The sequence below is a fragment of the Teleopsis dalmanni genome, chromosome 1, assembly GCF_002237135.1.
Source record: "Teleopsis dalmanni isolate 2A chromosome 1, ASM223713v2, whole genome shotgun sequence".
Classification (NCBI taxonomy): domain Eukaryota; kingdom Metazoa; phylum Arthropoda; class Insecta; order Diptera; family Diopsidae; genus Teleopsis; species Teleopsis dalmanni.
The window spans coordinates 96,128,553-96,141,698 of record NC_051846.1 but is presented as its reverse complement, the minus strand read 5'-3'; the positions used below and the strand labels follow the sequence as shown (position 1 = coordinate 96,141,698).

Genomic DNA, 13,146 nt, shown 5'->3' with positions numbered 1-13,146 from the left:
ATATTCATTACCAAACTATAAGTTTCTTACCACTGGTGGGGGGAACAATATACGAATGCGGAGATATTGATTGTAAGTCAATAACTGTTTTTATTTAAAATTGTTTCTTCTTTTATACAAAGTAAAATGCAATAATAATTGCAAGATGTACAATATTTACTTAAATTAATTTATTATTTAATTCGCACAGATTGCTTTCTAAGCAACCTATGCGACCGCTTAACTTATGACCTAATTCATAATATTTTGTTGATTCGTCAACCAAAAAATTAAGCAACAGGTGTGAGCGATTAACTCATGACCTAGTTCTTAGTTTTTGGTTGATTCGTCAACATGCTCCTCTGTAAACGTTGAAGCTATAAGAATGTCATCAATATAGAAATACACGAAATCAACGCCGCTATTAATTTGGTCCATGAAACGTTGGAATGTCAGCGTCGCGTTTTTCAATCCGAACGGCATATATTGGACCTCAATCAGGCCGAAAGGTGTGTTCACGGCAGTCTTTTGGATGTCGTCTTATGCCATTGGGATTTGGTAATATGTTTTCACCAAGTCGAAAACAATGCTGAAAACAATGTTTTGTTGTGTAACTTTTCCGCAAAATCATGCACGTGAGCGATAGGATACTTCTCCGGAATCGTTATTGCGTTCAACTTTCAATAGTCACCACAAGCACGCCAACCAACATTATTTTTCGCCACCATGTGTAGAGGACTTGCCCCTGGACTTTTTTACAAACGGCAAATACCTTGGTCCAGTAATAAAGTGATTTAGGCTTTTGCCATAGCAAGTTTCTGTCCAGATAACCTTCTGGGACGATCAAACACAATGTTGCCTCATGTCTCAATTTGATGAATCACCACATACTTTTGAGCGTCGGGAAATTACTGTTTCAACACTGGTCGTGTAATATTAACAGCTGAACTTGGCTGTCTCGTCTATTGTAGATATGATTGATAACGGAGAAGCTAAAAGACCACCTTATGTGTTAAGCTTCGTCGTCTATAAGTTGTTTGCTTCTTAGATTAACTAACAAATGAAAATGGTTTAAGAAATCAGCACCAATAATAGCAACTTCGACATCTGCGATGATAAATTGTCACCTAAATGATCTTCCATTGTGTTGTTGCCAAATGTGGTGATGAGAGTTTGGTTCGCTGCGTATAGTTGGAGCTTTCTTTGTGTTGTTTTGAATTTCACCAAATGTCGTGGCACTACTGATACAACTGAGCCCGAGTCAACCAAAAAACGAAAACATGATCTGCAATCGGTGACAAAAAGACGTTTACTATTTATGAATGGTTGTATTTCTGCTACTGATGAATCACTGGTTATGTGGTCAAGTTGTTTGCGACTGCAGTCAACCAGTATGCTTGACGACAGTTTTTAGTTTAACGGTGCCCATCATGAGCAGCTTGGCTTGCACTTGGTGTCACTGTCCCCAAACTTGGTGTGGTAGTAACACAAATTGTTATGACGTCGCTGTTGACCGTTGACATCGCTTAAAGTTTTGGGCGAGCGTGATCGAGAACCGTTGCGACTCGTGGTTGTTTTTCTGAGTTGTTTAACTTCAACCTGCAGCTTTTTAACTTGGTCAGTAAGTCTTTGAAAAGCTGTGTACAAATCAGGCGCCGCAATTTGGATTCGGCTGATTCTGCAAATTTTTCCAACAAACGTGTCTTAACTGTTTCATATTTATTATTTGTCGGAGGATTCGTAATTAAATCTTCAGCAACCATCACGATATCTTCATCCAAATTTACTGCAACCCAATTGAATTTGTCTATATCATCTCGAATATTTTTTAAACGAAAAATTCGTTCCAATTGTGCAAACCATACTGTTGGATTGGTTTTGTTTAAGTTCGAAACTCTTACATTGTGTTTCAGGCTTATTTCTGTGGAGTCTACTTGTGTATTTGTAGTTTGTTCCGCAATGTTGTTATGTATTTGTCTGGAACGCAGTTTGCATGTGTATTCTTGCCTAAAATCCACTACTTGGAAGAGCGACGACTGAAAATATTCCCGCCAAATTCTATATTTGAACGCTCCCGAAGAGTGTCGTTACACCAGGTATCCTACTGAAACTCATCGAGTGACAGAACTAGTGGTTAATAACATCGGGATGACAGATCGTAGCAAAAAAGAAACAGAAATGTACACAATGATGGCGGTTGATTAATTGTGGTTCTTTATACTAAACGGCAGAAAGGAATGATCAAATACTCGTTGATTTGCTAAGATTTCTTGCGCAAGATAATAAATAACAAACGAGCGGAAAAACTGAAAATAGAGGAAAATATATCTACTAATCACTCTATATCAGCCCAACTCGATTTTACAAATAAATCGCAAATTGTGACAAATATTACCGTTGTCCAAGCACCGATACTAAAAGTAAGGTGACTTGGAATAGACAGATAATAACGTGATCATACTCTACACACAAGGTAAAGCCAGTATAGTTGCTAAAACAGAATACATACTTTTTCTTTAACCTTCTGGAAAAAAGTAGAAATGCTCTAATTGGATTCAGGGAAATGGTGTAAAGCAAAAAAAGACTACGGGCTTTAGGGTAGCAGTGATACCAACAGTAAATGTGTTGGTATAACTTCTTGGAACAAAGTTACTGATATTACTTTGGTCGCCAACTTTTTAAAGGTAGACATCTTTTCTGTTTCTAACAACTGTCAACTGAGAAAATGAAGGCTCATGGCTTCATGAAAGTCCCAAAGATACTGTCTAACGGTAGAGGCGCTCAAAAATCAAAGCAAGCAAAAGGAATGTTATTGACAAATTAGTGGGTCGTATGATGGATATTTTAAGGAAATCGTTTGAATTAGCCTGTCCCCTGACTAGGTCATAAGCTAAACCGAAGCCGGTTAGTTGGGACATCGAACTAAGATAGCTGAAAGCTAAATCCAACAGAAAATTCATCAACAAGGTGAAAAGTAGCCGCCAAAAGACTGAAAGAGCTATAAAATCAGCTTGAATGTTCACAAAAGTAGTATTGTAATTGGAATAAGAGAATTTCAGCAATAGTTCTCTGAACCACTTAAGTTATACATTGAGACTCCGGATACTGTCCGGAACTTCGATAGCTCTAACACTATAAGGTAGCCGTTGTAATAAATTTAATGATGTCCTAATATGTTAATGACATACTCTGACTTGATCAGAGTCGAACCACATACCTACGTCATATTACTGTCTTGAAAGTGCTACTATATGACGGCTCCTTTTTAACAATAGATAACATACAACACGCATGGCTCAAGCGAATATCAACGGAGAATAGTCTTCATGCTGCACGCGTCAGCAGACTTCTTTACATCAAGGGCACCTTCAGTAACGTAAGTAGAGAGATGATCTATCTTCGCTGGATTTCTGGACATAAGTATATTGATCAGAACAAAGCAGCAGACGTGACGGCCAAAACACATTCCAAAATAATAAATAAGTGCTTTCTAGTGTGTTAATGGGGAATAGTGCTATTGTGCTGATGCCACCGAATATACAAGTCTACCTAGGATAATTTAAAGTACAGTTTAATAACTATATAGTGCCTTTCTTGGCCGGTGACTTGAATACACATCACGGAAACTGCGATTCACTACTTCCTGCAGCTGCACGTGCTTAATGAACCAACACACTTTGTTAGAGGAGTCGACCACATTATAGACCTTAACATGTCTAATAACCTCGACTATACTGTGCTTATAAGAGCCTAATGAGGACATCCTGCCTTGCTTTTGTGATAAAATCGCCCTAATTATCTCAAGATTGATAAGATCTGCACCAAGGTACGACAAAATTAACAACATATGCTTACGTAACCTACCGGAAGATGTGATCCATCTCACCGAAAACATAATTTAAAAGTATGTTTAAACTAGATAAATATATTAAGATCTGGAAACAGGCCACAGTTGTCGTCTTCCCTAACCCCAGCAAGGACCCGAAATTCCCGCAGAACTGGCGCCACATTAGCTTACTGCCTGCTCTGGGTAAGTTGGCTGAAAGAGTGATTCCATAGACCTAAAACTTCGTTGAACTCCCTTAATATTCTCCCGAGCAATATGAACTCGAGCAGTTTGGGTTTAGGGAAGTCCCAGTCAGGCTGACCAAAATCTTCGGCAGCTTCCTGGTTGTTCAATTTCAGTATCATCTCATCAGTCCAAGGAATAGAAGCCAGTGTTCGTCAACGATCTCCGCACTCCCTCTTGTTATACAACATCTTTACGTCTGACATCCTAATGTTAAGTCCCTCGGTACTAGAATTATACACAGATGACACGTGCTTCTTATATTCCGATAAACATGGCAGAAATATAACCAACACATTGCGAGACCATGTTAATCTCATCCTTGAATTCTTCCAGAAATTAAACATAAAAATTAACGAAAAAACTAAAGCCCTGTTTATAACATAAGCAGCAACCACCGAGAGTGAGAACTGATGGCATTGCGATTAATTGGGAGAACAGCATCAAATATCTGGGAATTACGTTTAAAAAGCGATTCACTTAGCACAAGCACATACAAGTCAAAAGAACTAGTTGCGCAAAAACACTGTACTGTTTACAACTAATTTTCAAATACCTTAGCGTGAACAACAAACAGCTGATCGGCAACCAAATAATCAGACCAACACTATTCTATGGGTGTGTCGCATATAGTAAAGTTGCCAATTCTACTACCCAGAAGTTGCAAGTTCCTCAAAGTCAGGTTCTGCGAAGATTCTTCAAAGTGCCATGGTACATCCGCACGAATGACATGCTAAAAGACCTTAGAAGGCCTTAGGCTGCCCTACTGAGCACTATCTAATCTCAGAATAATCACTAGCCGCGAGGGATGGTACGCAGATCGTACTACAGTCATCAAATAATAACGAAACTTTTGAGGAATACACAAATAAGTCACTGAGAAGAGTAGGGCTCTACAGAAACCCCCTCTGCTATCAAATACTAAAAGTACCCAGATGCACTAACTCGAAAAAGGTTCAACATAAGACAATAAAGTGTTCAAACTGGGGTGAATTGTGAATGGGGTGCACTATAAAGAGAAAATAAAATTCAGCAACTATTTTTACCTATTTTTCTATAACTACAGACACATCCTGACTTCGACGCATTGCATATTGTATCTTCACAAATCTGGTAGAGACAACGAAAATAGATTTGTCAGATCTTCTCAGCTTTATCTGAAAATCTTAATGATTGGGGTGCCACTATAAAGAGGAAATAAAATTCAGCAACTATTTTTACCTATTTTTCTAGGACTACAGACACATCCTGACTTCGACGCATTGCATATTGTATCTTCACAAATCTGGTAGAGACAACGAAAATGGATTTGTCGGATCTTCTCAGCTTTATCTGAAAATCTTAATGATTTGTCGGAAAGATAATATACGGAGATAACAGTTCGTGCAACTTTCCTCTTCTGTGCAATTTTAAAGGCATTAAAATGTACAAAAACTTACTCCAAGTGAAAGTACTGATAGTTGTACCATCAAACGTCATAACTGTTATGTATTTAAATTGTATATTATTATGTATTAATATTAAGTATATTATTATTTGTTAAATACAAAAATAACAAACAACAAGTCTCTCTCGCTCTCGATTGAATAAGCAACAGCTTAAGTTATATTTTGTAATTTGATACATGATAAATCAGTTCAAGGCAGTTCAAGGCAGACTTCATTGGAAGTAACATCTAAACATTTCACTGGCGACGAGGCCAAACGAACGGAAGTAAACCACGTGATCGCGAAACAAAAAACTTTAGCAATATGGCGGACGAGATTGCTAAGATAATATCGGATCAGAATGCTTTTATGAAAGGCCTTTTGGATAACCAGAAACGATTTTCGCAAACAATACTACGGGGAGTCACTTCAAATAATAATGAAGGTACATTGGGTCTAACATTTCCAGCATTCGGAAAGGAGCACACTAAATGGGAATCCTATATGCAGCAGATGACTCAACATTTTTCGGCGTATGCAGTCACCACGGAGCTCAAAAAGAAAGCGTTTTTTTTAACATGGGTTGGTGGAGAGACTTTTGAGCTATTGAAAAAATTATTCGGGAAGAATGATTTAGAGGGCATCCCATTTGCAGAGTTGGTGCAAAAGCTGATGGAACATTTCCAAGAACAAATTCATATGGTAGCAGCGCGATATAATTTCAATAAATGCTTGATGAAGCCAACGCAAACATACATGGAATGGGTAGCTAAATTAAAAGGAATAGCTAGAGAATGCTAATTTCAATGTACAGGTGAAAATTTTACCAAATCATATGTTGATAAAATGATTAGGGACATGTTAATTCTTAATACACCTCATGACACCGTAAGAGCAGCAGCACTTCAGTAATTAAAACCTACATTGAAAGATGTTTTATTAATTGCAGTCTTTTAATCCGACGACAAATGCAAATTCTATTACAAATTCTATTAAACAACAACCCCAAGAGAGTTTGCCGTTAGTTAATGAAATCACGTCGTCACATGCAAAAAACAGAGCACAAAAAGACAAACGATAGAAGAAATGCTTCAGCTGCTGAGACTCTCATCGACGTAGCGACTGCAAATTTAGAGAAACCGTTTGCTATGACTGCAATAAAGTGGGACATATCGCAAAAGTGTGCTCAAGCAACAATAACAACAAATACAAAAAAATTAAAAGCCACAGCGAAAAATAATGAAAATAATAGTGCGCAAGCAAACGCAATAGAAGTTATTGAAAGTGTTTATAATACGACAGTAGAAAAAGTAAAAGATAAAAAGAAAAAATATATTAACGTGGAAATTTTAAATAAAACAATAATTTTTCAAATGGAGTCAGGTTCATCGGTTTCGGTCATAACGCAAATAACATTTAATCAGTTAGGCAGGTCAAAACTTCGAAGTTGCACACGTCCAATTTATGGTTACAGTAAAAAGGTGATAGAAACTTTAGGCAAATGCGAAAAAAAAATAAAATATGGAAAATTAAAAAAACAAGCTGTGCTGGTTATTGCTAAAGTCGAAAGTGGTCAAAATTTATTTGGCATGGATTTATTTGAGGTTTTTAATTTCGATATTGGACAAATTAATAATATTATTCAGGACTCAATCATGTTAGAAGAAGAATGTAAAAAATTATTAACAAATTACCAAGAATTGTTTGAATCGACAACAGATCCGATTTCTAATTTTAAAGCGAGCATTAAATTGAAGTCAACAGCTGTACAAAAATATTTTAAATGTCGTCAGGGGCTATTCGCGCTACTTCAAAAATTTAATGTGGAAGCTGATCGACTAGTGCAAAACAGTATTTGGAAACCTGTTAAGTTCAGCAATTGGGCTTCTCCAATCGTTCTCGCACCAAAGCAGGACGGCAGTATTCATATTTGCGGGGACTTTAAAGTAACTATTAATAATCAAATCGAAGTTGAACGTTTTTCATTACCTACACGGGAGCAGTTATTTTATTAAATTTCGCTATGGCCATATTTTCTCTAAAATTGACTTAAAAGATGCATATTTACAGCTTGAGTTAGACGAAGACTTAAAAAAGCTGGTCGTTGTGAACACACCAAATGGACTGTTCGAGTACCAAAGATTGCCCAATAGTATAGCTAGTGCGCCGTCAATGTTTCAAAGACATCTGGAATAAATTCTGCAAGGTATCGAATTGCAGAATTCGATACCTTGCGTGGAAATTACCTCGATGATATCATCGTTGCGTCAACCACTCTACAGGAGCATGTACAACGACTAGATCAGGTTTTTTCAATACTTAAGAAGTATGGCATCAGGTGCAAACGGAACAAATGCAGTTTTTTTACAAAACCACATTGATTACTTAGGAAGGCGTATAAGCGCAGAAGGTATTTTGCCAGAACCATCAGGAGTAACAGACGTTCAAAACTTAAAACGGCCTGAAAATCTCAAAGAAGTGGAATCTCTAATTGGTAAGATAAACTATTATTATAATTACATTCCAAATATGTCGCAACTCACTGCTCCGGTAAACCTACTTCGCAAGAAAAATATTCGATTTAATTGGACACACATACATGAAGAGTTCAACTTTTTAAAGAAGCATACAGTGAACGCAACACAATTAGTTCACTTTCAGGAGCACTTACCAATAATTCTCGCAACAGACGCTTCATTATCAGGTATTCGTGCAGTAATTTCGCATATCTTCGCAGACGGCAGCGAACGCCCAATTGCATTCGCATTGAAGACACTCAACGTTCATCAAGTAAGGTATAGTCAAATAGAAAAAGAAGGGCTTGCGATTGTATTTGGTGTTCAAAAGTTTCACCAATACTTGTATGGCCATAAGTTCACGCTATTCAGCGACCACAAGCCACTGGTGAGTATCTTTAATCCAGGAAAATACTTGCCAACAGCAACTTCAAATAGACTACAACGGTGGCCAATAATTCTAATGGCCTATTAGTTCGACATAAAATACAAACCTACAGTACAACACGGGAATGCCCTTTTAAGACTACCCGAAGGTCCGGATAACAACTTTGATCAAGAGAACAATTGTTTTGCATTCGAAGAGCTGGATACCCCAATTGATGCAGAGGTTATCCGATTTCTTACGAAGAGGGATATAACTCTCATGAAAGTTCACCGTTTCATACAACAAGGGTGGCCTACATCCGTAGGACCACAACAGGCAGATATACTGCCCTATTTCCAACGTAATACTTCTTTAGTTATTATTGATAACATTATTTGCTTACAGGGCCATTCAAATCGATTTATAATTCCCACAAAACTGCGCCAACGCGCTCTTGAACTGTTGCTCGAAAGCCACTGGGGCGTAGTTCAAATGAAACAATTAGCTCGAAGATACTGCTGGTAGCCGGACATCGACAAAAATATTGAGACACTCGCATCGTCATGCAACATATGTAAAACAACGTCAGCCAGTCCACCAAAGGAATTTAGCTCGTGGCCCGAAGCTTAACGTCCGTGGCAATACGTCCTCATCGGCCGGACTGGTATTCAATCAACATATGTGGCTCGTATGTGTCGAGGCATTCTCCAAATATCCGTACATTGTCCAACTGTCATACAATAAAGGCGTTAACATCAATTTTTGCCATAGAGGGGTTACCGGAAACGTTAGTAAGTGACAACAGTCAGCAACTTACATCCCCACAGTTTAAGGAATTTTGCTTGGAAAATGGCATTAAACATGTCCCGACAGCCATTTCAGCCATTTCACCCGGCTTCAAACGGCTTAGGAGAACGTATTGTGCGTACTTTTAAGACATTTGTGAAGAAAAACATTGAGGACAGCGTGCCACTGCTTCATTAAGTGGCACGCTGTCCTCAAATTTTTAGTGATTACCTCTCTATGCCAAATTCCAACAATAAGTCTCCTGCAGAGTTGCTACACGGCAGAATGGTTCAAATGCTTTTTACTCAAATTTTACCAGCTACAAAATCATCAAAAAAGCAGCCAGTGACGACAAAATTTAGCAACGATTGCAACTTTGAATGCGCCAGTCAACACCGTCACAACCAACTGCCAATGAACCATCAAAACAACAGCAGCAGTAAACCATCAATGAACCGTCACAAGAACAATTACCTCAAGATTTTCAAGTTAGAAATGCAGCTCAGCAATTTCAAGAAACACCCACCGTGCGCAGAAGTGAACGCACACGAAAATGCGTATCCCGATTTCAACCGAAAGATTTCAGAGCTTAAGGGGTATTCATTAACCCTGGACGTATAATCATAATTCTACTAACGTTAAGAATAATCATACGTAAAAATGACGTGCAATTTTCAGAGTTTATATTTTGCCGTTAAATTAATTTAAATGTGTGCAAGTTTTTTACAAGTTTTTAAAGAAGTATTTATTTATTCGAATTAAAACAAAACAGTAATACTTTCAAACACATTTTTTAAATAAACATAATAAATATAATATGCCAATGATTTTCACTTAAAAAGGAATTGCATTTTTCAAAATTATGTATTAAGAGTAAATTTTCAATATTTCTTAATATTTTTTTTTTATTTTTATTTAGAATAAATCAAAAAATAATAATAGAAACAAAAAAGTAAATGAAATTTATATATACTTATAAAATGAACAACTTAAAGTTAGCTTATACAAATAGCAAGTCATATTGAGATCGTCATAAATGTTACGAAAATAATTAAAATTATTATATGTATAGGAACTTTGGTTCAAATCAGCTAATTTTAGTTATATAATAATAATTAATCCTATGCAGAAATACACTTAAAGCATGTATCACGATTGTGCTCTCTACAAATCGGCTTTTTACAAGAACTACATCTAATGTTTGTCATTCTTTTTTTCTTATATGAACAGAATGCACAATATGTTCGACTAGAACTAGATTTTCCACCTTTCTGGTCATTTTCTTCATCTTTTTGTAATATTTCAACAATATTAAATCTCTTTGATTCCATTTCTATTAAAATTTTACTGAAATTTGAAAGAAATAAAAGTTTTTCAAAATACTTTATTAGCCATAAGAGTTACACAAAGTATAATCATACGTAAAAATGACGTACAACGACTCAATATCTAACTTATGTCATGACTTACCGACACTTATCATATACCTTACGCAAGAGTTAGATCCCGACTGAACATATCAAGAGCGCGAGACCAATATATGAACACAAAAATGAAATAACTGTAAAAAACGAAAACGTGTACGTCAAATTTACGTACATTATGCGTCCAGGGTTAAGGTATAATGTTATGTACTTAAATTGTATATTATTATGTATTAATATTATTGGTAAATACAAAAATAACAAACAAGTCTCTCTCGCTCTCGATTGAATTGTTACTTAAGTTATTGGAAGTGACATCTAAACATTTCAATATCCACCTAACCTAATCTACCTGTATGCAGACATTTAGTGGGCTATGTCAGGAATTGCTCCAACCAGTTTTCATCAGTGAAGATTTTAGGCAGATTTTAGAGCTGCCAAAAGATTTGTTTTAATGCAAAGATGTCGAAAAAGATATTGCTTGAGGAGGGCTCTTGAAAAATATTACAAAAAGATATATATATACAAAATTAAATATTTTTGACAGCAATTGGTTATGTTGCTTTACTAAGATCATTTCAGATACCGCATGATGACAGCATGCAGCTAACAGAGCTGTGGATTGTAACATTGACCTTAACAATTGCTCTATGTATCCGACAATTTTTCCTTGTTTTACCCATGAACAGCCTGTTGTTGAGAATCTTTAAACTACTGAACATAGCAATATGTGCAGAAAACTTAAGCATGCTACCATCACACGTACGATGTTCGGTTTATTGACAGCAGGAATGGTTCTTAGCCTCAAAGTAATCACCCACTTGGGGAAGGTAAGTATTAATTTCGGTGCACTATGGTACAGTGTTCTGGCTAGTGACGATATTCACGCAACTATCAGTATGCTTTACGACAAGGACCTGGAATTTTGAGATGTGATCCAAATTTCCAATCCAGACTAATTTCAATTACGCTTTTACTACATCCACCATTGCCATTAAATCCAAATTATAAAACATAAAATATGTATAGTTTCGTAATACAACAGTTACAAATTTATAGATTTTAATGTGTATGTAAAACTGCTACTTCATTAACTACATTTTGTGCAAAATATATAAAAAAACTTAACCAAATTGTTGTTATTTCTATATCCGTTATATCATAAACTAGCGATAATTTGTTAAACATGAAATGGTTAAGTACAATAAGCACCATCAAACCAAAAGTCCAATAAGTTTCCATATGTTTATATCCAACAACTGCCAAAACAACACACATCCATATTACAGCAACATGTTTTGAAATGTTGTACAGGACTCTTAAATAGGCAACCTTTATTTGCAGAGTGAAAATGGCTGCCATCAAAATCATAATATAACCAGTAGAACATATCCAAAATTTATGCAAAGTTTTACAAAATTTCAAAATATCTAATAATATAAACATTAACATAAATATCTGCCCATAAACAGAAATTTGTTTCCAAGACTTCCTACAAACCTCCGCGGGATGTGAGTAACGTATTATACTTAGAATGCTTAAAAAGAAAATATATTGAAAATTAAGTTAACAGGATTAACATATATCTACCTGTATATAAGCAATATGGTAAACACCGCCACAGAGAGATGAGCCACTTTGGTTACATTTTTTAATGCCCATGCTGAAGATATTATTAATAACAAATGCAACGCCACCACTGTGACATGAAGTTCCCTATTTCTCGTAACCATGGACAAAATACTTTTGTAAACACATATCATGTGCCAGGTAGTTTACTAATGGAGGATAGCCAGGTAGATACGTGAAACGGAGTGGAAATGAAGTATACTGTTTATTTTTTTTGGATTTTGATATCAAAAATATAAATAACAAAAAGTAGTTAAGTGATATAAAATATCAATATCAATAGTTCAATACAGAAGTATTTAAAGAAATAAAACTATAAAAATGCATTATCTTTGTAAATTTTTGAAAAATTTTTCGATTGGTGTACGGAAATTAGAATTCGGTAGCGTATTTTTCATATATAAAGAAAAATAAAAATTGGGATATATGAACTTTTTTTGAAAAAAGTTATTTTTAAACAAATTTAGAAATGGTACGATATTGCACGCAAATATACACTTAACACAGAAACTCTGTGTACAGAAAGTAAATTAAATTAATTTATTAAATAAATAAAGAGGTTTTCGAACAGAAGTGAAACAACAACAAAAATTTATTTTTTAAATTATTTTAATTAATTGAGTTTTTGGCTGACCATACAGCTGTTTCGAGTATTGCCAAATACCCTTCATCAGTGGTCTTGGAAATAATTCTTGTATTTAATTATTCGTAAATAATTATTTTTGAGACTGCAAGTACCAGGAATCGAACTCGGGTCCTGCCAAATGTGATCAGAATCAACGCACCTTAACCAACTGATCCAAAGCCGTACTTGACTTTTTTGTTCGCATATTTTTCTGGAGTTTTGTTATTAAAAATTTTACTTACTGTATGTATATATTAGAACGAAATCATAAACCAGCTGTAGAATAATTGAATTAATTAATTAATTATATTTTTATTTATATTG

At 35.6% G+C, this 13,146-nt stretch overlaps 2 protein-coding genes across 2 annotated transcripts; one reads left to right on the top strand and one right to left on the bottom strand.

Moving 5' to 3' along the window:
* The first annotated feature begins 7,803 nt into the window (after positions 1-7,803).
* Positions 7,804-8,883, top strand: LOC119689296. Its single transcript, XM_038104094.1, has 2 exons — positions 7,804-7,969; positions 8,492-8,883. The coding sequence occupies exons 1-2, from the start codon at positions 7,804-7,806 to the stop codon at positions 8,881-8,883; spliced, it is 558 nt and encodes a 185-aa protein (XP_037960022.1).
* Positions 8,884-11,592: 2,709 nt separating this feature from the next.
* On the bottom strand, positions 11,593-12,390 carry LOC119673342. The gene is made up of 2 exons (XM_038084607.1): positions 12,159-12,390; positions 11,593-12,105 (listed from the first exon to the last, which is right to left on the bottom strand). Exons 1-2 carry the CDS (start codon positions 12,329-12,331, stop codon positions 11,631-11,633), a joined length of 648 nt encoding a protein of 215 aa, XP_037940535.1. The 5' UTR covers positions 12,332-12,390; the 3' UTR covers positions 11,593-11,630.
* Between the last annotated feature and the right edge of the window lie 756 nt (positions 12,391-13,146).